The sequence below is a fragment of the Syzygium oleosum genome, unplaced genomic scaffold (assembly GCF_021117445.2).
Source record: "Syzygium oleosum isolate NSW1041296 unplaced genomic scaffold, Sole_v2.1 Sole_v2.21, whole genome shotgun sequence".
NCBI classification, from domain to species: Eukaryota; Viridiplantae; Streptophyta; class Magnoliopsida; order Myrtales; family Myrtaceae; genus Syzygium; species Syzygium oleosum.
The window spans coordinates 5742168-5764155 of NW_026607505.1; the positions used below are offsets into that span (position 1 = coordinate 5742168).

The 21988-nt window shown below is 43.5% G+C and overlaps 3 protein-coding genes and 1 pseudogene across 7 annotated transcripts; 1 reads left to right on the top strand and 3 right to left on the bottom strand.

Moving 5' to 3' along the window:
* Nucleotides 1-662: 662 nt before the first annotated feature.
* LOC115671297 (UDP-glycosyltransferase 91C1-like) lies at nt 663-2240 on the bottom strand. Its single transcript, XM_030592830.2, has one exon. The coding sequence runs from the start codon at nt 2172-2174 to the stop codon at nt 795-797; it is 1380 nt and encodes a 459-aa protein (XP_030448690.1). The 5' UTR covers nt 2175-2240; the 3' UTR covers nt 663-794.
* Nucleotides 2241-5947: 3707 nt separating this feature from the next.
* Nucleotides 5948-9647, bottom strand: LOC115671298 (UDP-glycosyltransferase 91C1-like; annotated as a pseudogene).
* Nucleotides 9648-13333: 3686 nt separating this feature from the next.
* Nucleotides 13334-18019, top strand: LOC115671052 (telomere repeat-binding factor 4-like). 4 transcript variants are annotated; one of them, XM_056321115.1, is made up of 7 exons: nt 13334-13547; nt 15051-15256; nt 15876-15960; nt 16402-16485; nt 17103-17394; nt 17475-17547; nt 17659-18019. In XM_056321115.1, the coding sequence occupies exons 1-6, from the start codon at nt 13398-13400 to the stop codon at nt 17504-17506; spliced, it is 849 nt and encodes a 282-aa protein (XP_056177090.1). In that variant the 5' UTR covers nt 13334-13397; the 3' UTR covers nt 17507-17547; nt 17659-18019. The 4 variants fall into 4 exon arrangements, with proteins under 4 accessions (XP_056177090.1, XP_056177091.1, XP_030448374.1 ...); XM_056321116.1 differs by having other exon boundaries at nt 17103-17382; XM_030592514.2 differs by lacking the exon at nt 17659-18019 and having other exon boundaries at nt 17475-17657.
* A 596-nt stretch (nt 18020-18615) lies between these two features.
* On the bottom strand, nt 18616-20794 carry LOC115671051 (glycylpeptide N-tetradecanoyltransferase 1). 2 transcript variants are annotated; one of them, XM_030592513.2, is made up of 2 exons: nt 20568-20794; nt 18616-20162 (listed from the first exon to the last, which is right to left on the bottom strand). In XM_030592513.2, exon 2 carries the CDS (start codon nt 20139-20141, stop codon nt 18834-18836), a length of 1308 nt encoding a protein of 435 aa, XP_030448373.1. In that variant the 5' UTR covers nt 20142-20162; nt 20568-20794; the 3' UTR covers nt 18616-18833. The 2 variants fall into 2 exon arrangements, with proteins under 2 accessions (XP_030448373.1, XP_056176913.1); XM_056320938.1 differs by having other exon boundaries at nt 18616-20169.
* Between the last annotated feature and the right edge of the window lie 1194 nt (nt 20795-21988).

The following is a 21988-nucleotide window of genomic DNA, read 5'->3' on the forward strand; positions in this document are numbered from 1 at the left end:
TACAATATCATTTTTTTTATCAGTAATTTGTACAATTCTTCAATAGTGCAGATATTGTATAGAACCCCATGTTTTATTACAGGACTCAAAGCGAATCTTAAAAATTTGATTTGTGAAGGATTAGATCGGGAAAATAACGGTCTTTGCATCGCCTAAGAAGATAGGTCGGCGGAAAATACTTTCGTTGTTAATGGAAAATGTTCAAGCATGGATTGTTATGACGATGCAAATATTTTTCATTGACTAATATTTCTACATAATAGAAACAGTTTGTTTTAGGAAAATATTGCTCAAATCATGTAACTTATCGTGTAACACAATCGGCTTAATCCAATCGAGTGAGCCTACGCAACGTTTGCTAGCAAAAAAAACAAATGATGGTTGGCTCCATAGCGGTGCAATGAACTCACTCGCCTACATATCGTTAGAACAGTAGTTCAAGAATGCCTGGTCCGGAGATCGAGTTGTCTCTTCATACTTTACTGTTTATCTTCACTGCAAAGTTTGGCGCAAATTTCATCAACTTGCCTCCCATAATGATCGGAACCTGCTACTTTTACACCCGAACTAGAATGAATGGTAGCTGAACGTCGGTGTGCTCAGTCTGAAAAAAAAGGCATATGCTGCTCGAATAAAAGTAGACTCAGATGGACGACCCAGCATTATTCATAGTGGCAATAGTTTCTGTGGATCACGATTCAGATGGGTTTCGCTCCATGAAAATGCGTGATGCCAATGTAGTACAATGACACACAGGAAAGCACAATCACACATAAATTCAAGGTCGACATAGATCATTGACTTGAGGCTCTGCCCTTTTCAAGTGCTCGAGTGAACTTCTCCAAATACCGGAGTTGCAACTCCACGTTGCCAAATATCTCCCTCATTGCCCACGCGTTCGCCCTCAGCTCCTCTCCCTCCGGCTCCACCATGACCCGCCTTATCGTCTCCGCTACCAAGTCGCTCGTGAACGACCCGTCTCGGGCATCCCTCGGCACTTCCGACCCTACCCGCCTCTCGTCCATCAGCCTCGCCACCAGCCCTAGGTCCGAGCTCCCCCCAGAAAACAGGATCAGCGCCCGGCCCTGCCCGAGTGCCTCTATGACCGAGCTCCACCCGCAGTGCGTCAGGAACCCGCCGACCGACGGGTGAGCCAGGATGTCGAGCTGAGGAGCCCAACCCACCCAGACGAAGCCTCGACCCGACACCCGACTTTCGAACCCGGAAGGGATAATGCCCGGGCCGGCCTTTCGGCCTACCACCCAGACGAAGGGCAAACCTGACCTTTCCATCCCACACGCCAACTCGTGCATGAACTCTTGACTCAGAGCGACCTCGGTGCCGAGGGCGACATAGAACACCGACTTCTCTTCCCTATCATCCAACCATTGCTTTAGCTCGCTCCATCTCCCGTCTCCTTCGCGGCGGCTTTTATTCTGGGGCGGCAAAAGCCCCATTGGAAACACAGGTCTCGCGTGAAGCTTCTTGAGGAGACTCAACGGCTCGGCCTCGAACTCGCTACAGGTCCTCACGGCCACGATTTCGCAACCCTGTACCAACTTGCCATACCTTTCGAAAACCGACATGTTAGAGTCAGAGTCCACGAGATCCTCTTCCTTAATCACCTCATGAAGCCTGAACGCGACTTTGGTGGGGTAAGTAATCCACTCGGGAACGAACGTCAAGTCCTCCGCCGTCTTGGCCCGGGCCTGACTGTCGATCAGAAGAGATGGCGGGCCAGCAAAGACGAGGGTGCTAGCGTTGAATATGCTGAAGAACGCCGATTTAACACCGAGTCGTCTCGCCACTTGGGGTAACCAGAAAGACATGAAGTCTTGGATCACCCAGTCAACGTCCGAGTTTGCAAGAAACTCGGCGACAGCTGGCTCGAGCATGTCGTATGCCTTCTTCAGGTAAGGGACCATGTTATGCGGCAACTCGGAGGTTGACTCGGCTGAGTCGGGGAGGCCATGGATGCGAGGCAAGAGAAGCTCAACGAGGGTTATCGAAGGAGAGAGGTTTGTGGGGAGTTTTTGGAGGTTTTTGGGGGTGGAGATGAAGGAGACGCGGTGACCCTTTTGAGCTAAGAAGGTGGCGACCTCGAGGAAGGGCATGATGTGGCCGTAAGCGAGCCATGGGAACATCGCTACGTGAAGCTCCTCTTTGTTGTCCATGGTGGTGTCTACGAGCTTTACTTTTTATTTGATGGGCGTGTAGTGGGACTTCGTGTGACTTGAGAGTGAATTTGCACGCAATGGAGAATGAGCTCTCCCTTTATTTATGGAAGGAATGTTTAGAAGGCCCCCGCTGAAATATTTCGCCCTGTTTTGACTTGGTCAAATATAGTGACTGAAAAAAAAATGGACAGTTCAACACAAGGAGAGCAAAGTGGACGGGAAATGATGGGGCACGCACAGAGAAGAGAAAAGGAAGAAGAAAGGGAAAGGAAAAAGAGAATGGGTTTCTCGCGCATACACTTCGAAGATGTCGTTAAACTAGATTAACTTTGTCTCGTAGCATCCGGTAAGGATTCGAACCATTTGTTTATCTAATGGGAATAATTATCGGGTTAGGTCATAAAGTTATAATTATGTAAATAGTTCAGGTCGTTTTGGAGCCATCAAATTTAATGGAAGTCGATTTCAAATTACGGTTTGATCGAAAAGAATATTCAAAGTTTCGTGCCTAAGCTCCGAGTAGTGGATATATTTGAATATATGCTTTGGACGAGCATTTTATTATCACGTTTTGTCAACAATTAAGCTTAGATGAGTCGATTCCTAGTTGAGGTAGCGTTTTACTAGATTTTGATATCGCTTCTTGGTTAATTGATATCATTGCGAGTTCGTCGACTCGAGTAATCTTTATGGTCTGGTTTAGGCATTTTCTAGTGAGTAGTATTTATCTCTTTTTTGAATTTAAAAATTCATATTTCGAATGTGGTAAGGATTAAAGAGCATACTTGTGGCATAAAACTTGATCAGGCGTAGGGGTAAGCATGGTTCTTGGGTAGAATCGAGAATCGGGGAACTGGACCCGTGGGAACCGGTCCGGTTCTAGGTTCCAATGCCCCCGGTCCGGTTCCCACCGAACCAGGGTAACCGAGAAATGTAATGTGTGCATTGCCTTGCATGCTTCTCCGAGCGCTTTGTGCATGAAACAAGTCAATGGTCTTCCTTTTAAAGGTCTGCACATGGCCTTTTCTTTGCTCCTAAGGGTGTCAATCTCCAAGAAGAATGAGAATTCATCAATTCCCCATTCTAAAGCTTCTTGGTCATCCTTGCAGTAATATATCCCGTCCAACTAGCCTTAGCTTCTCCACGTGAACTTGGCCGCTGCAAAACTCCAATGAGAAAATCTTGTACTGTTACTCGGTTTTTCCAAAATTGCTTTTAAAGACTCAACTCGAATTTTCACCTAAGGCCCAAAATCAGTTTCAGCCATGTGATCCCCTTGCAAGGTGACATGCACATGAAACAAATTTCAGCCAAATGATGCCGTTGCAAGATTATCAGCACGCAATGGGATTTGTAAATGAAGCATAAAGAGGCAATAAACAGGTGCCTGAGAGGTGGGGACGACCTAACCTTAAGAAAAGTGACAAGACCACAATAAATGTTTAAAAATGAGGATGGCTCTTGATGTTTTTCTACTTATAGATAGAACTTAACGAATCATCTTCAAAATCTAAGTAGTCTCAATATGTTAACATGTATGGCGATAATCTAGATTTTAATCTATCACTTACTTTAATTATAGGAACGCCTTCTAGTTATATTCTGTTATTGTTGTGTATGTGTGAAATTGATATATCAAGATAACATGTCAATGAAGGTGGAGGGATGTGAGGAGATGACTCTGATCACAGAATCGAAATCGTCAGGTGATGAGGTGAAGAAGATTCATCCCCGACCGCGAGCGTGACAGACAAGGTACTTTCATTTTTGTTGTTGCTATTGACAAATGAGAAACTTCCATTTTGTTGTTGCATTCACTTTCCTTTTGTTTAACTAAAAATGAATAGAAAAAAAAAACCTGTTAGACTCTGGAACTGACTTTAGAACCTGTGACAGAGTAGGTTTCAAGGTATGCATGTAGGTTTCAAGTTCCAAAAAATGAGAAACCTGTTTCAAACGGGTAGGTTCCACGTGGAACCTATAAAGAACTTGAAACCGCTCACTCCTATTTGAGCGTTTGTTACCCTTTATGGTATTTGGAATAGTTTGAATTCATTTTGATCACTTGAAATAGTTTGATCTGGTGAAAGGTATGAGAAATAGTTTATGAAACGAATTGCAAAAGGTTATAAGAACTGATTTATGAACTTGATTTGTGAAATTAAATAGGGCTTGAGAATCTTGTATTATTGATGTGTGCTTCTCAATGACTTAGTTCTATACGATGACGTGAGTATTGTGGGAACCACCTCTAAAACCTTATATTACCAATACGAATTGATCAAAGACTAAGTGCTACACACCGACATGAGTCCCCTACCTCACAATGGCATGAGTCCCGTGCCACCTCTAGAACCTTATACTAAGGGTGCGCTTGGCAACTATTCTGTTTCCAAAAGTTGATTCTGCTTAGAAATGATTTTTTTTTATTCTGTACCTGGAAATAATTTCTAAGCTTTTGAACGCATTTGGTAACTGCCCAAAATTTATATTCTTAGAATAAAAAAAGAACAGAAATGCGTTTGGTAACTGCACAAAATTTCTTTTTATTAATAATATTTTGAATTTTTTAATATTTTTTTTTTCTTCCCCTTCCCCTTCCCCTTCCCCTTCCCCTTCCTTGGCCATGGCCAGTCGCCGGCGCCGGCGACCGGCCATAGGTCAAGGCCGGCGAGGGCAGCTTGCGACCTGGGCAAGGGCCTCCCTTGCCAGATCTGGCGAGGGCGGCCCTCGCCCAAGCCGCAAGCGGATCTAGCGTGGATAGCCCTCGCCCTCGCTGACCCTGGCCTGTGGCCGGTCGTCAGCAACGAGCCAAAAAATTTCTTGATTCTTGATTTTGTTCCAAAACTGATTTTGGAAATAAGAAGCTACTTTTTTTTACTTCTTGATTCTGTTCCAAAATTGATTATGGGAACAAATTTTGATAAATTTGTGCCCGGGAACAAAAAATTTACCAAACGGATTTTTGTTTCAAAACTGATTCTAGAAACAAAATAACAGAAATTTTTACTATTTGGCAACTTGCCAAACGCGCCCTAAGTCCTACACACTCACAGTACCTTTTGAGCTACCAATTGCATAGCATCAAAATTAAAGAAATTTGCTGCCTTCCATGATCTTTTCGAAATTTCATGGTCTAACGATAGTCATACTTCTTAATTCCATTTCCTCGATTCTCAAAGAGAAATGCGTAGATAACTGCTCCGTCAGTCTCACAAGAGTGACGGATCCGCATCAACCAGTCATTAAAAGCTGAAACCGGGTCACTCCTTTCAACAGTTTCCACTTTCTAGGATTGGAGCAATAATTAAGAGAACAAATCACAAACTTAATTCTTTTTTGGTCATAGATCACTGACTTAATTAAGAAAAAAGGTCTATTAGATCTTCTATTCACTCCTCAAATTTGTTAATCGCATTGTCTTACCCGACACAAAACTCATAGAAGTCCAAATCTTAAAAATCACGAACTTATTAACTTTAAACTTTTCCAGTATGATTTCTGACGTTACTTAAGGATGTTTGTTTTAGTAATAGCAACACCTAATTTACGCAACTTTTCATTAGAACAACAGTTCAAGAATGCCTGGTCTGGAGATCGAGTTGTCTCTTGATACTTTACTGTTTATCTTCAAAGCGACGCTTGCACCAAAAACGATCAAAGCTTCACTGCAAAGTGTGGCCCAAATTTCATCAACTTGTCTGTCATAATGATCGGAACAGCTGCTACATTTACCACCCGAATTAGAATGGTAGTTGAACGTCGGTGTGTTCAGTCTGAAATAGACTCAGATGGACCCAGCATTATTCATAATGGTACTAATTTCTGTGGATCACGATTCAGATGGGTTTCGCTCCATGCATTCGTGATGCCAATGAAGTACAATCACACACAAGAAAGCACAATCACACAAGAATTCAAGGTCGACATAGATCATCAACTTGAGGCTCTGCCCTTTTCAAGTGCTTGATTGAACTCCTCCAAATACTGGAGTTGCAACTCCCCGTTGCCAAATATCTCCCTCATTGCCCACGCGTTCGCCCTCAGCTCCTCTCCCTCCGGGTCCACCATGACCCGCCTTATCGTCACGGCTACCTAGTCGCTTGTGAACGACCCGTCTCGGGCATCCCTCGGCACCTCCGACCCGACCCGCCTCCATCAGCCTCGCCACCAGCCCTTAGTCCGAGCTCCCCCCGGAAAACAGGATCAGCGCCTGGCCCTGCCCGAGTGCCTCTATGACCATGGTCCGCCCGCAGTGCATCAAGAACCCGCCAACCGACGGGTGGGCCAGGATATCGAGCTGAGGAGCCCAACCCACCCAGATGAAGCCTCGACCCGACACCCGACCTTCGAACCCGGAAGGGATAATGCCCGGGCCGGCCTTTTGGCCTACCACCCCAGACGAAGGGCAAACCTGACATATCCATCCCACACGCCAACTCGTGCACGAACTCTCGACTCAGAGCCACCTCGGTGCCGAGGGCGACATAGATGCAGTCTCTTGTCTATGCTCTGGCCCATGCTACTGCCACAAGTTATTACATCTTACTTCTCAGCATTAGTATTGGTGGAAGTAATTAACACGTTTGGCAACATAGATGATAGACCTATGGGTGAGCGCTAGTCCGGTCCAATCTGAAAACCAAACCGAATCAGCCGATCCTGAGCAATTTCCGAGAAACCAAATCCAGTTCCTAGTTCCCAAAATTTAGAATCGAAAATAACCGATCAGGTTCCTGTTTCCTTATGCGGAACCCGACCGGTAATTTTTCTTTTTTCTTTCTTGTATTTTTTTTATCTCTAAACTTAAGAGTAAAGTTAGCAGAGGCAAAAAGCAAAACCCTAGCCTCGCAGCCTCACAACTCCCGCCTCTCTCAACTCCCTCTCTCATGCCTTCTCGCCTCCCTCGCGTTCTCGCCTCCCTTTCCCTCTCGTCTCAGCTCGCCTCGCCCTCTCAGCTCACCTCAAGCCTCAGCTCTCGCTCTTGCGTCGCAGGCCTCTCTTTCTCTCTCTCACCTTGCCTCTCAGCTCTCATCTCCACCGATCCTCTTCTTTATCAAAGGGGACAAGTGAAATCAAGTCAAGATCGTACATTTTTATGAAAAGATGGAATATTTATGCTTGTGAAGGAAGAGGTCATGGAGGATGTCGTGGAGGAAAAAGGTGGGATCGATGAAGAGGAATGGTGGGCTGGAATTATGAAAGAATGAGAAAGGCATCAATGCAAACAAGTCTAGTCCTTCTCAATCCCCATCAATGCTCGGGGGGGCCTTTCGTCAATCAATGCTCGTTGCCCAGCCGATGGATGAGCTACCAAAACCAACCGGGCTGAAGCATCATCATGTCACCTTGAATGTCATTGGTCAGAGTGCACCACTTTCTTCCTTCCAATTTTCCCTCAAAAAAAAATAAATAAAGCAATTGCTCCCACGGTTATGGCTAGAAGAAAACTCTGCAAAGCTGTGCCTCTGCCGGATCGGAACAGACCAGTCCAGTTCCGGTTCCAAAATTTTGAAATCGTGAGTCACAGATTCAGTTCTCGATTGTAGACCGGAACCTGCCCTCTAAGAAATCGATCACCCGTAACATGGCCAAGTTGGCCATACGATAAAAATTAGTTGTTCGGCCCGCGCAAAGTACTATCCCATGATTTGTCTTATACTATGTAGGTTCTTAATATTTTTTACATAATTAATAAGATCCGTATGTTCTCTTTGAAATTACAATGAACGTTTTCTTAGTGAATGTGTGACCTGTGTTGCAATGAATGGAGCGAGTGAGATGCAAATTTGAGGGCTAACAGAGATGATCGAATACTAAATGTAAATACATAATTTTGTAGGGTGCACATATAAATGGATAACAATACATATATCTATTTTGATGGCTAAGGAACGTGCCGATATAGAATGTTATTGCACACATGATCAACAGTCGGAACGGGCTTATTGTACAGTTGTTTTATCAAACCTCACTTCTTGTTTTTGCCACACTCGTGAGACGTGTATGCACGTCCCAAGAATTTATGCTCTTTACTAGGCTAACATGATCTGATTAAGCTTCTCCAAGTGCTTGTTCTGCAGCTCGAAATTGCCAAATATCTCTCTCATGTTCCATGCAGTTGCCCTCACTTGCTCTCCCTCCGGCTCCACCAAGACCCGCCTGATCGTCTTGGCCACCGAGTCACTCGAGAACGATCCGTCGAGCTCGTCCCTCGGTACTTCAAACCCGACCCCTCTCTCTTCAAACATCCTCGCCATCAGCCCTTGGTCGGAATTCGCTCCAGAAAATAGAACCAACGGCCGGCCTTGCCCGAGCGCCTCGATAGTAGAGCTCCAACCGCAGTGGGTCAGGAACCCTCCGATCGCCGCGTGAGAGAGAATTTCGGCCTGAGGAGCCCAACCCATCCACAGATAACCTCGGCCCGAGACCCGACTTTCGAACCCGGGAGGTATAATCTCCGGGCCGGGCCTCTGACCCACCACCCAAACGAAAGGCAAACCTGACTTCTCGATCCCTGCCGCGAGCTCCGGCATCATCTCCCGGCTGATGTTAACCTCGGTGCCGAGCCCGACGTAGAAGACCGACTTCTCTTTCTTATCGTCGAGCCATCGTTTCAGCTCGCCCCATCTCTCATCTCCACTGCCGCTTCTGCGACGGGGTGGTAATAAGCCCACGGGGACCACGACTTTCCCATAAAGCTTCTCAAGTAGCCTCAGCGGATCGGCCTCAAACTCGCCACAGCTCCTCACGGCCACGAACTGGGAACCCCGAATCGACTCGCCGAGCTTCTGAAAATCCGACACTCCTGTGTCCATACAATCCTGGTGAGTGACCATCTCGTGGAGCCTGAACCTGACCTTGGTCGGGTAATCTATCCACTCGGGAACGACGGTCAAGTCCTCTGGCCTTCGGCTCGGGCCATCGATCAACACAGAAGGTGGTCCGGCGAAAGCGAGAGTGGTAGCACTGTGTACACTAAAGTATGCAGAGTTCACACCGAGTCGGTTCGCAACTCGGGGCAACCAGTGCGACGCAAAGTCTTGGATTATCCAGTCCACGCTGGAGTGTTGAAGAAACTCGTCAAGAGCTGGCTCGAGCATATCGTAGGCCCTCTTGAGGTACGGGACCTTGTCGTTCGGCAACTCGGCAGTCGACTCGGCCGAGTCCGGGAGGCCAGGGACGCGAGGCAAGGGAAGCTCAACGAGGGTTATCGAGGGAGGGAGGTTTGTGGGGAGCTTTTGGAGGTTTTTGGGGGTGGAGACGAAGGAGACGCGATGACCCTTTTGAGCTAAGAAGGTGGCGACCTCGAGGAAGGGCATGAGGTGGCCGTAAGCGAGCCATGGGAACATCGCTACGTGAAGCTTCTCTTTGTTGTCCATGGTGGTGGTGTCTAAAAACTCTACTTTTTGTTTGGCGGGGGTGGTACCGTACCGTGACTTGTGAGTGAACTTGAATGCAATGGAGAATGAGCTCTCCCTTCACACACACTTATATAAAAGGCCAATGCCAAAAGGACGGTACCATCACTTCATGGAAAGCGACGAAACCTCGTATATTCCTAAATGTGAGATTTTTTAATTGATAATTTATTTAAAAAACATTAAAAAAATGGTTATACCGGTTACACGTTTTTCATTAGTGATTGAAAATTGTGAACCAACTATACTACAATATCATGACTTTGACCAATTATGGTGCTACATAATATTGTATCATAACCAAATGGTTTTTGTTTGTTTCCTAAGTAGAATCAATTTAGTTTACATGTTTAAAACACGGTCTCAAATTACGAACGGAAAAAAAATGAACAAGTAGATGCATATAAGAATAAACATTAAATAGTAAACATAAAATGAAGTAAATTTTAGGGAAGAATAAGGGCCCATTTGTTTTGGGGAAAATGAATGATTTGGAAATATATTCCTCAAAATAACTGCTCATGTCGCTTACAAAAGATGAACGAACGAAAAATATTCTTATCACCTAAAAAAATATTTAGATATAAAATATTATTGATGATAAAAAAATTCACCAACTAATTATTTTAAGCACTACAGCTGATTATTTTTAAAAGAAATATTTTTCTAATTATTCATTTTCCGCAAAAGATGCCACTTGAACATTTCTCGGTTGCCCGACCAAAAGAAAAAACACCTCTCGAATGCGTTATGCGTGTCTACAGGACAGAAAGAAAGGCTTGACGATGCCGTGATGTTGGCAAATCCACCTTAGAAAAATACAAAGAAGGGTGCCTTTCTTTACAGCTCATTCGAAGTGATTAGCGTAGACTAACGAGCAAATATTGGTTAAAGTTATTTGTCATTATTGATGACATTATACCTAAATTATCATGACTTTGACCAATTATATTGTCCTATAATATTGCATCATAATTGTTTACACCCAAAAATGAACAATTTTTGGTTATTATTAACAAGTGATGGGCTTAGTCAATAAGAACAGAGTTTCGTAGTCTTTTTGATGTGGGCCAATGTGTCAAATACTCAAGCAATAGGATCGGGAGAGTGACTTGCACACACGGAGACTCCATCACAAAACGGAAGAAATTTCAGTTCTGCACCAAAAGAATGAAGACTCCTGGATGTACAACTTTTATGTTTTGAGTTTTCTCAGAAAAGCACTATAGAGTTGTCGATTTTAGAAGGAAGTGGACAGTCGTGACTAGTCAGAACGTGGAAATTTCAATTCTGCGCTAGTTCAGGAAAATGGTCATAACTTTGTCAATACACATCGGATTGATCTGATTCTAAAGCCAAAAGAATGAAGACTCCTAAATCTACAACTTTTATGTTTTGAGTTTTCTCAGACGAGCACTGTAAAGTTGTTGTTTTTGGAAGGAAGTAGACGATCGTAACTGGTCAGGATGCAAAAAAAGGATATGAACTTCAATGAAGAATCACCAACTTGAAGAAATCGACAAAAAGTGGAGTCGACAATCTCGGATACAACCGTTGAAGAAGTAAGCGTCAACGTAGTGGAGTTGAAGTAACCGCCAACGTAGTGGAGTTGAATAAACTGTCAAGGTAGCAGACTCAACGTAATCGTTTGTAACCTCTGTTAATAACCGTTTGTAATCTCTGTTAGTGACCGTCTGTAACATATATTTGTAACCGTCCGTAACCTCTATTAGTAACCGTTTATAACCGTCGATTGTAGGCTTTAAATAGCCACGTCATGCTCTTCGGAAGGCCCTCCCGAAAAAACACAAGTAAAATGCTATCTTTTATCTTTAAGATTTACGCAGTATACTTTCAGTTTTCTTAGCTGTAGCTATCTATGTCTTAAGTCTAGCCTCAACGTAACATGGTGTCAACGAGATTGAAGTGTAATGTTGCCGGTCAACGGCCGGTGGAACTTGTTTAAATTAGTTATTTTGCTCAAGTCTCTTATTGATCAAGTATTGTCACAGCTCGAATTTGCACTGTTTGGTTGAAACAAGTGAACTTTTTTTTTCTTGTCTAGATGTCTCCTGTCCGGAGTCGCCACTGAATCCGGTCCTTTCTCGTTAAAAGCTGAAGAATGACGTTCGGTGAATTATATTTCATCGCGGGAACAGTTCCGGCGAAACAATAACCAAATGGTTTTTGTTTGTTTCCCAAGTAGAATCAAACGGAAAAAAAATAATAATAAGACACGACAATATGAAATGCAATTGTTTCTACTAATGAGATTCTGTGCAAGGATTTCACAAAAGGTTATGCAAAATGAATTTGAAATGAGCATAACAGATGAACTGAATTTCTTTCTCGGGCTTCGAGTGAAACCAACCAAGGTTGTGAATTTAATTCACCAAGAAAAATATGCCTAGGAAACTTGTAAAGAAATTTGGTATGGAGAATTACAAGAGGATAGACACATCCAGGCCTCGTTCTACCGAGCCGGATAAAGATGAAAAAAAGGTGAGCCTCTGGATCCAAAACTGTATAGAAGCGTGATAGATTCACTCCTCTACTTAATTGCACGTAGGCCAGATATATTATAGAACATATGTAAATGTGTTCGGTTCCAATCTAATCCTAAACAATCATGCACAACTCTTGCGGAGAGAATTATGTAAATAATTCCTTTGTCAAGAATGGAGAATTATATAGCTGGGAAAAAGAGTTCTAATAGAGCTAAGACACGATATTAAATGATATTAAATGATTCTTACAAGATATCATTCATTTGATTAGGCTCTGATACCATGTTAAATAATTTTTACCGAACTCTAAGGCAAGAGAACACGGATATGTATTAGGGACATATTAAGGCAAAGCGGTCACAAATTTAATAAAAAAGAGTATGGGTGATGCCGAGACAAATCTAGCACAATGCCCGAGTATGTAAACCGGACATGCTAAAATATATCGCGATGTCACGATCGCGTCGCACCATGAAGGCCGAACACGATAAAGAAGTTCGAGAAAAAACGAAAGTAAAAACGACTTGTATGTCCAATCAACCAATAGCCATTCATTTTTTAGCTTCCGACGGCAAACCGAGGGCTAAATCAATTCAATCACTATGAAATTCCACAAATAGGTTGTGACTTTTGAACCTGTTGGATCTCAGTGTACCACGGATTCGCCAAATGCATCTAAGCCTCTCCAAGTCTAATGTCCAATTGGCACAGGGACGAGAACCCCCGACACAATTTGACGTAAATGAGCCGAACAACTTGACGTGGACCGAAAAATCGCAGATGGGCAAACCAAAATAGCACTTAGAAATCAACCGCAAGCTCGTCTAAACTCGTGATCAGCGACCGTCCCTCCACGTCGGAAGCCTGTCCGGCATTTTCTAGAAATCTAACTCGGAAGAGGTTTCAGCAATTTGGATTCGAGTTTTTCAAGATTTTGTTAAATACATGAGTGTTTTAGCAATACAGGTCGGGTTGTGTATGGGTCACTGAATTTGTATTGCATGGAAATGGGTCAAAACGGATTAAATTGATCAATTTGGGTTTGACCATTTTCGGCTTGATCCAAATCCGACCCGATCCACCCGTTCGACGGGTCGTTATGACTGTAATATTGACTTAAAGAACAAGTTGCGGCCCAAGCCCAAGCCCGAAAAACTTGCCGAGCGAGCCGACGTGCCCCCACAGCACAGGCACTGAAAAGCCCGCGTCGTCTTCTTCATCACTTCGACGGCGGCAGACGCGCGCACCGCTCGCTCGCTCGCTCCCGCACACAGCGGCGCCCCCGCGAGAGGATGGGGAATCCGAAGCAGAAATGGACGCAGGAAGAGGAGGAGGCGCTGCGCGCCGGCGTCGCGAAGCACGGCACGGGCAAGTGGAAGGACATCCAGCGCGATCCCGAGTTCAACAAGTTCCTCTTCTCTCGCTCCAACATCGATCTCAAGGTCCCTGCCCTCCTCCTGGTCTCTCTCTCTCTCTCCGAAAATTCGTGTGAATTTCTATCGAGCGCGAGCTCCAAGGGACGGGGAAAGCTGTTGTTTCTTGCCGTGAGCTCCCGGTAGCGGGCAGCGAAACGGGGACCATGTGGTGGGTGCGGAGTGCACAGCACGCGCGGTCCCGCGGGACGTCCGTACTGGGGAATGCGCTTAAGGTGTTCGTGAAAATGTTCATAGGGCTCGATCGCTTCTTATGAATCTATCGAGCGTGGGCTCCAAGGGATGGGCAAGCTGTTGCTCTTACCGTGAGCTCCTGGTAGTGGGAAGCGAAACGGGGAGCATGTGGTAAGTGTGGAGTGCACAGCACGCGCGCGCGTCCTGCGGGGCACCCGTACTGTGGAATGCGCTTAAGGTGTTCGTGAAAATGTTCATAGGGCTCGATCGCTTCTTGAGACGGCCGAAGGAGCGCGTTTCGTTCGCTCATCGAGACTTTAGCATGTTTCTGTGGCGCTGGTTTCAGAGATGTCGTAAACGATGCAATGATAATATCTTGATTGCGTAGATTACGCTGTTGTGAGATGCATTAACTATCGTTTTGAGCTTGCCAATAGTAAGTTTGATCAGTGACGTGCCAAAAATGAAAAAATGACTTGATGAGCCAAGGTGCTTTGGGAAAGAGTTAAAACCCAACCTTGATCATATGCAGCACCCTGCGCTTAGGATGTCTTTTTTCCCCTTCCCCGTAGAAATGCTGTCTGGTTACTTAGAATTTGTACCTTCGGAGTTGTTTCAGTTTTCATTTGATTGTTAATTACCAGTGTTGGACGTTGTTTGATGCAGCTCATGATCAGTTCATTTTATGGTGTTTACGAATTGTACTTATGTGGTGCTGTGTGGCCTTGCGTTTGACTTAATTTAGTGTTGTAGAGATGGCCTTAGATGCATGTACATCTAGTTAGTGAAAGGGTGGGATATTGCAGTGCTCTATGAATCAGTATATGAGGTGTCTTCTCAAATAAACAAGCTTAAAGGGTTTTTCCTGCCTGTAATATAATGCCATGCCCTCAAGAACTTTTATTTTGAATTGTCTCTCCTTTATGCTAGTCTTGATTGGTTTTTCAAGAAGCGGCAGACCTACTATCAAATTGCTCTGTGAACTTGATGGAAGATGTCACAATATTTGCACAAATCAAACTATTCAAAATACCAGCTTGAAGAAAATTACTCTACTTTCCCTGCCTAAAATTGCCTAACCAGTTACGGATTCCAGACATTTTTTCACTCTATTGGATGTGAAAGGTGCAGGGATTTGAAAGAAAGTTGCTTGTCTAAAAGGAAAGGTTAATTTTTGAAGATAATGAAAGTTTGTTTCTTCCGATGCCTTTACTTCCGCGCAGTCTTTCCTGAAACTTTTGTTATCTGAGAGTATCAAAAGGATCTTTGTTCTTCTTGAAGGTGTTCAACAAGTACTAAAATTCGACATGCCTTACTGAAAACTTTTCTACTGCTCAGGATAAATGGCGGAATATGATTGGTGGTGCCAGTGGCCAAGGTCAAAGGGATAAATCACGGGCAAAAGCTAAAGCAAGCTCAGATGCTCCTTCTACCTTGACCAATTTGCCAAATGCTCCTAATGTTCCCATTTCAGATGAAGCAACTGCAGAACCAGCTACTGACGGCGCTCCAAAAATCGCGGATGATGGAAAGAGTGCGCCCAGGTATAGAGTACATTATCTTCTTATATTTATTTTCTTGGAAAATCACGCAGGTGCCTCGGCTAAACCAGTATCTTCATTTGGTGTGCAGAAAGTGCAATAGGCAAGAGTGTCCAACACTGTTGCAATTATTGTTCTTCAAATTTGAGTTAATAGATTTATGTTCACATTGGAAAAAAATATTTTGGCAGAGGAGGCATGCTACCATTTGAATTAGACGTACCTTTAGCTCTTAAAGTGTTCTCTCTAAAGATGGGTCAGTACCACTCTGTACAAATTTTTGAGTAAGAAGAGATGTGTAAGGAGGAGGATGTTATTATCAGCTGTCACTAAAGGTAAATCATAGACACAGGGTGATCATCCCTTTATCCTGTTTGGATGGTCGCACGGCAGGATAAACGAAAGATTAAGGTGGACTATATTTGGAGATTAAGGTGTTCTATAGTGTCGTTCGTATTACATCTGCACCCTCCACACGGTAGTGCGGAGTGTCTGTTTTAGCACAGATCATTGTAACACTGTCCAAATAAATTTGTCCAATAGTCTCCAGCTTCTTCACGGTATATGTAGTTATATATGGTAAATTTCCACCTACTTCTTTGACTGACTTGTCAGTTATTAGGTACAATGCAATGATATTTGAAGCACTTTCAACATTGAAAGAGCCCAATGGATCAGACACCGGTGCAATTTTCAGCTATATTGAGGTCTGACAGCAGCTCTCTGCATTATAACAGAAGTGTGTTAATATTCCATTTTCCTCTCGAGAGTAAGAATTTTTTAGATACGCATCAGTGTCGAATACGCCAAGAATGGCTATAAAAATTCCCTCTTCTGTTCATAGTTTTCTTGGCGTATTACTTTGTTGGCATGTAATTTTTAAGAAGAAGACTGGAATTGCTCTCCCGGGCGACCTTTTTACAAATTCAAGCTGCAAATATTTTCCAAACAAAAGAGGGACATGTTCTGTCGTTCTTGCATGAGTCATCAATAGAAAATTGTCAAGAGGTGGCTGTTGTTTCAGGAGTTGTGCATCACATTTATTATTCTCAGCTTGATACTCTGCGTTCCTTGATTAGATCTATTTTATTTCTTGTTATGAAACATGAGTTTTAAGCAGGTATATGTTTTCTTAATTATGCTTCCAGCGGAGACATGAGGTCCCACAAAATTTTAGGAGGCTGTTGAGTTCAAGATTAAGAAGGCTGGTTGCACAAGACAAACTTGAGAAGGTCATATTTTGTCATGCAATTATTGGCGCATAGTATGTGATTTTATTAGGCTTTGATCTCATGAATTACAAACTCGTGGTTCCAAAGTTCGACTGTTGATAGTATTGTCTCTCTAATCTAGCGGCCCATGCCGTCTTCAATTGGCTTGCTTTGTGTTATCATTTCTTCCTAACCAAAGAGAGAAGCTGCAATATCTCAGTTTAAGTCACAGCAGGCTTGGCTTCACCCTTCCTATCATCACTTATAAATTTCAAGAGTAATTATTAGAAGACTTTTACTGACTTGAAAATATAATAACTAGAACTAAGCTCCTACTTTCATTAGTCTAGGAAGAGCTTTCTTCTGATGAGCAATTCCAATGCCATGAATCTTCTGGAAGGTTGACTGATGATGTTCTTTCCCTTGCATGGGACTGAGGCGAATAGCATTTGTTGATGCAGTGATGGTGGGGAAAATGTTATATAATGTTCAGTGTGGACTGTGGAGCTGCCACTCTCTTGGTTTTTAATTTTTGTAATGTTGCTTGTGGTGTTAAAAACGGAGATGTGTTCAGATTGAGATGTTGACAGATAACCCCATAGTAAAGTTGGTAACACCACTACGAAATGACCATGCAGGTTCAGAATTGCTTCAAGATAAAAGAGATCACCTCTTTTGGGACAAAAACACCAGCCCCTAAGGAGCAAGATGTCAGACCTAGGCAGCTGCAGCCTGTTGTCAATACAAATTTCGGTGAAACAGTAGATGAGGCAGCCGTCGCTGCTGCATACAAGATCGCGGAAGCAGAGAACAAATCCTTTGTGGCAGCTGAAGCAGTTAAGGAAGCAGAGAGGGTCTCAAAGATGGCTGAAGATGCAGATGCAATGCTTCAGTTGGCTCTAGGGATATTAGAAAAATGTACTGTCAAAGGTCCAGATGTTGATTCTTTTTTCCCTTTCCTCCTTGTGGCTTGTTTCGGTTCTTTGTTAACTCTTTTGCTTACATTTCAGGTTCTAGGGACGAAATGGTGCTCGTCGCATGAGGTGATACATAACTCATCAAATAAGCTGATGACTCAACCTTGTATGTGTAGATATATAGCTTGCTCTCATTTTGACTTTGTTACGAAGAATCAAACCAATGTTGTACCCATATACTCTCTTAATAATATCATTATGATTGTCACCTTTTTAGATGGCCGGACCTTCTTGGATGGTTGTAGAACCATTTTTCTGCTTGCTGCTACTCGGAATCCTCTACGACAAGAAAAGGAGACAATGCACTTTTTCTCATGAACGAGTAAATGTCCTTTACCAATTTTTCTACCTGGAGAGGTGATATCTAATCATGTTCTAGAAATACATTGATCGCAATGTGAAGATAGCAGAGGTCTTCTTACAAAGGTCATCACCACCATGATATTGCAATTTGCCCCTTTGATCTTCTGGTTTAGGTCTTATCCATGTCCGTCGCTTGTAATTTAACTGGAGTGACGATACGGCTTATTCTAACCCCTTTTGTGAAAACTTGGATTATCCATTCGGCCTTATCCCAATGTTGTGCCAGGATGGCTTATCATGCGGCACAGTGACCGCAACTCTGATTAGCAATCGGTAGCATGCAATAAAAGAATATGATAAGAGTAGAACTATCTTCTATTGTGTTGAAACGATGTGATAAGACCATGTTCTTTTGTAAATGAATTTCTCAAATATGCCCTGATTGCAGAGACACTCCCAACATTCTAAACCTGCTCGGACAACTACCACCCAAAGTTCTTATAAGGAGCGTCTCTGCAAGTCATCTCTCTCTCTCTCTCTCTCTCTCCTACTTCGCTTGCAAGAAAAATTTCTTGTCAAAATAGCAAATGCTGCAAAAGGAACCATCTATCAAATAACGTACAAGTAGGACGATGGGATGCAGCCATAACTGGCCACAGCACCTGCACTCATTTAACGCAGACTACTTCTCGTCACCCTGTTCCTTGTCACAGCCAAATATCACAAAGAGCATTGGGGGCAATCGGCCGAGTTAAAGAAACTAGCAGTCAAATGCTGCTACTCATCATGAGCTAAAATCCATCGGTCACGACAACTCAGAACATAAAAAGAAGCTGCCGAGAAGCAAAGTAAAGAATGAGTAAATAGAATGTTCAAGGGGAAGAATAACACGCCAAATGAAATTAAAATCCAGTCTCAAAAGTTAATTCTTTCAACAGAATAGAAAGCACTGTGGAGTCTCCTAGTCGCACTGCAAAAACACATTTCTCGGGTATAAAGGAACAAAACCACCAACCAATCTAGGGAGCGGTCCAGCAGCATAAGCAGTGCGATCTTTTCCTTTTCCACCGAAAGTCTTCGATGTACCATTTATAAGAGAACAAGGCCAAGCTCTGAGGGCTTCAGCGCCTCTCTTAACCGGTAATTATAAAGATAATAGTGGAGTTGCCCATCACCAGGACCAAATTTAAGCTCCTTCAGAAAAGATTCATTATGCATGACATCCAAAGCATTAAAAACGTCGTAATCTTTCTGTTTTGCGACAATAAGCGCATCATTCATCAACTGTAGTAAAGGAGTCTTGGTCGAGACATTATAGTAAGAATAAGCAGCTTTCAAGGTCGAGTAATTCTGATTCCCGAGTATAGATGAAGGAAGAGTGTAGAAGCTGCAGAAGTCGGTAATATCATGACTGTCAGGACTTTCCACGACGTAACTGTCGATCACATTTTCAGTTGGAAGCAGCCAGTGCTCCACATCGTTCTCGTCAAAATCAGGGGCAACCGCAAATTGGGCCAAGTAGTCCCTGAGCAAACGGGTAACAGCAGGGACATCGCGAAGCTCCATTTTTCTGAAACCAGGGGAGGCTGTTGAATCTGGCAACTTATAAAGCTTTATAGTTCGACTCATAGTCATCCTAGCACCAAGCCTCGAAAATCCGACATCAATGAGTTTCTTTGGATTCAAGGACCTATGCCAGTACTGGCAAGTTGTGATCGGGGTTGGAAGAACCACACCAGCTGTATAAGCTGCCTGCCAAATATTCTCCAAGTGGACTCTTCTCGTAACCTCCTTAATTAGGACAGGTGCTAGTCTCTTCGATCTAAGCTTCTTATGAACACACAAAAAGTTAACCTCCGCCATCTTAACTACTTCATTTCTCACCCTAATTCTGGCGGGCACACCAGTGATGAAAGCGACGAGCTTCTTGGAAGCTTTAGCACGAACACCAATGTGCCAGCTCGTGTAATACCCCGGAGGATGCAAAGCCCACCTGAGGAACTCCTTCGAATAGTTGAACCTAAACATGTTCTCGTCGTCTTCTACATAGTTGTTCTTCAAAAGGTTGTAGACCTCAGTGCATGTCTCCTCGGAGCCCAGGTCGCAGGTGGTCCACTCATACTGGCTCGGAAGATTATACGGCTCCTGCTTGACCTCAGACAATGGGGTCGGGGCCTCGATCGGGCCCTCGGACAAGCTCGAGTTCCCAAGATCCTTGTACTGCCCCACCGGCTGGGTTTCCCAAAACTTGTGCTTCTTGCCGACAGAGACCGAGTCATTGAACTCCCTAATGATGCTATCAAGCGACTTCTCAGTATTGTCGGGCGGCGAAATTTGGTTAGGATTTTGATCCGGGTTTCCTTTCGGAGACTCGGGAGGTAACTTGCTGTCTCCCATTTCAGAAGACAAATTTCAGCGCTGTCCACTCAACAATCAAGACAATGCAAAAAAATCCCATCAAATCTTCGGCTATTACGACGTAAATCAGAAAGGGGGGTTTCCGGCAAATCAAACCCCAGAGAAAAACACAAACCTCGTCAGATCATGAGCTACAGACAAAAACTCGACAACTACTATCAATACCCACGAATCGCAACGGCGTACGCAAGCTCTCGCGGCAATCTAAACAAGCAAGGCTATTGCTTTACCACACCAGAACAACAATCAAAATTCACAGGGAGCTGAACAGCCCACGAAATCAACACGCGTTCGTGCAAGATTACTAAGACCAGCAGCAGCAGCTTCAACGTACGAATTACATAAGAGGGCATTACACGCAATCGGCAACAGCGAAGCTTTGTCGGGAACAGACTTTTTACTCACAGTTTCAGTCCGGCGAGGGGGAATCACGCGGCGCGGAATGGACCCGGGGGGGCGGCCGCCGCCCCTACTCGAGCCGGCGGAGATTCGGGCGACGCCGAGGACGGAGGAGCAGCAGATCTGGAGGAAGGCCGATCGACGGCGGCGTCGATCGGACTCGAAAGGTGAAATCTTCGAGGTCTGAAGAAGAAGAAGAAGGCGGCTCCGGAGTTGCCAAAGGAAGGCCCTTTGGGTTTTTTATGGAATGCGAATATTAACGAGGCCGATTTTTTCTTTTCGGTTTTTTCATTTCCTTTTTTTTTAAAACGCAGGGCATGAATGACAAAGAAAACCATTATTTTGATTCCTAAATTCTAACATCGCGTTGATGCCACCGAGGTTACGTCGGAATAATGGCACGAATGGTCCCTCAACTTTGATTCAATATGCGACGTCGCTTTTTGACTTTTAATTTGTTCTATGCGATCCTCAAACTATTGGTAAATATTCAATTTAGTACTTTGATTATATGAAAATGTTCGATGCCGTCTTTCCGTTAATTCGGATTAATGAAATCCGCTGATGTGGCTTCACATCTGATGGACAGGAAAAAAAAGCCACACTTGGTTTATCCACGTAAGAGATTCGTCTCAAATTAGGATACAATAATGTAATCGGATAACAATGGACATGGTAATGCTCCGATTTCATTTTTTCTTTTCAAAGGTGATGAATAAAAAGATAGACATGTTGACTCGTCATTTTTAAGCATCAAACTCGACATATGATATGCCGGATTTGTCATTTGAGCAAAATGGAGGACTACATTGAACATTTGTCAATAGTTCGAAGGCTACATTGAACAAATTTAGAATTCAGAAACGACGTTGCACAATCAATCAAAGTTCGGATACCATTCTTATCATTTTTCCTTTTCTCTTTTATGGTACGGTGACTACTAAATAGGAATTGTGATGCTTTATTATTGGCCTGGATTTGAACATGACTGCGAATTGCCTCTCGACGGTAGTCTTATACAAATCGCCAATTGTACATGTCGTCGCAAAGATGATTGTGCGGTTTCTTTTCTCCTTTTCTTCGATCATGTTGAACTCCATTTTGCAGGGGTAGATTCCGAAAGTATAAAAAGTACCTTACTCACCTCATCGACAGGATAAATCGTAACGTGAAAACCTAATAAGTTAGCTATACATATATTCAAAAATGTCATTTTAGATCTCCATCTTTGGGTCTAAGATAGTTGATCCACTTGGAGTTTGACATACCTGTGCCCATATTACTTCTCATGATATGACCTCCCAATAAGGGTGCGTTTTGTTTCACGCGATCGGAAAAACAATTTTCCAAAAAATAATTACTATTATTGTTCACGAAAATGATTCAATAAAAAATATTTTCGTCATTAACAAATTAATTAAAAAATA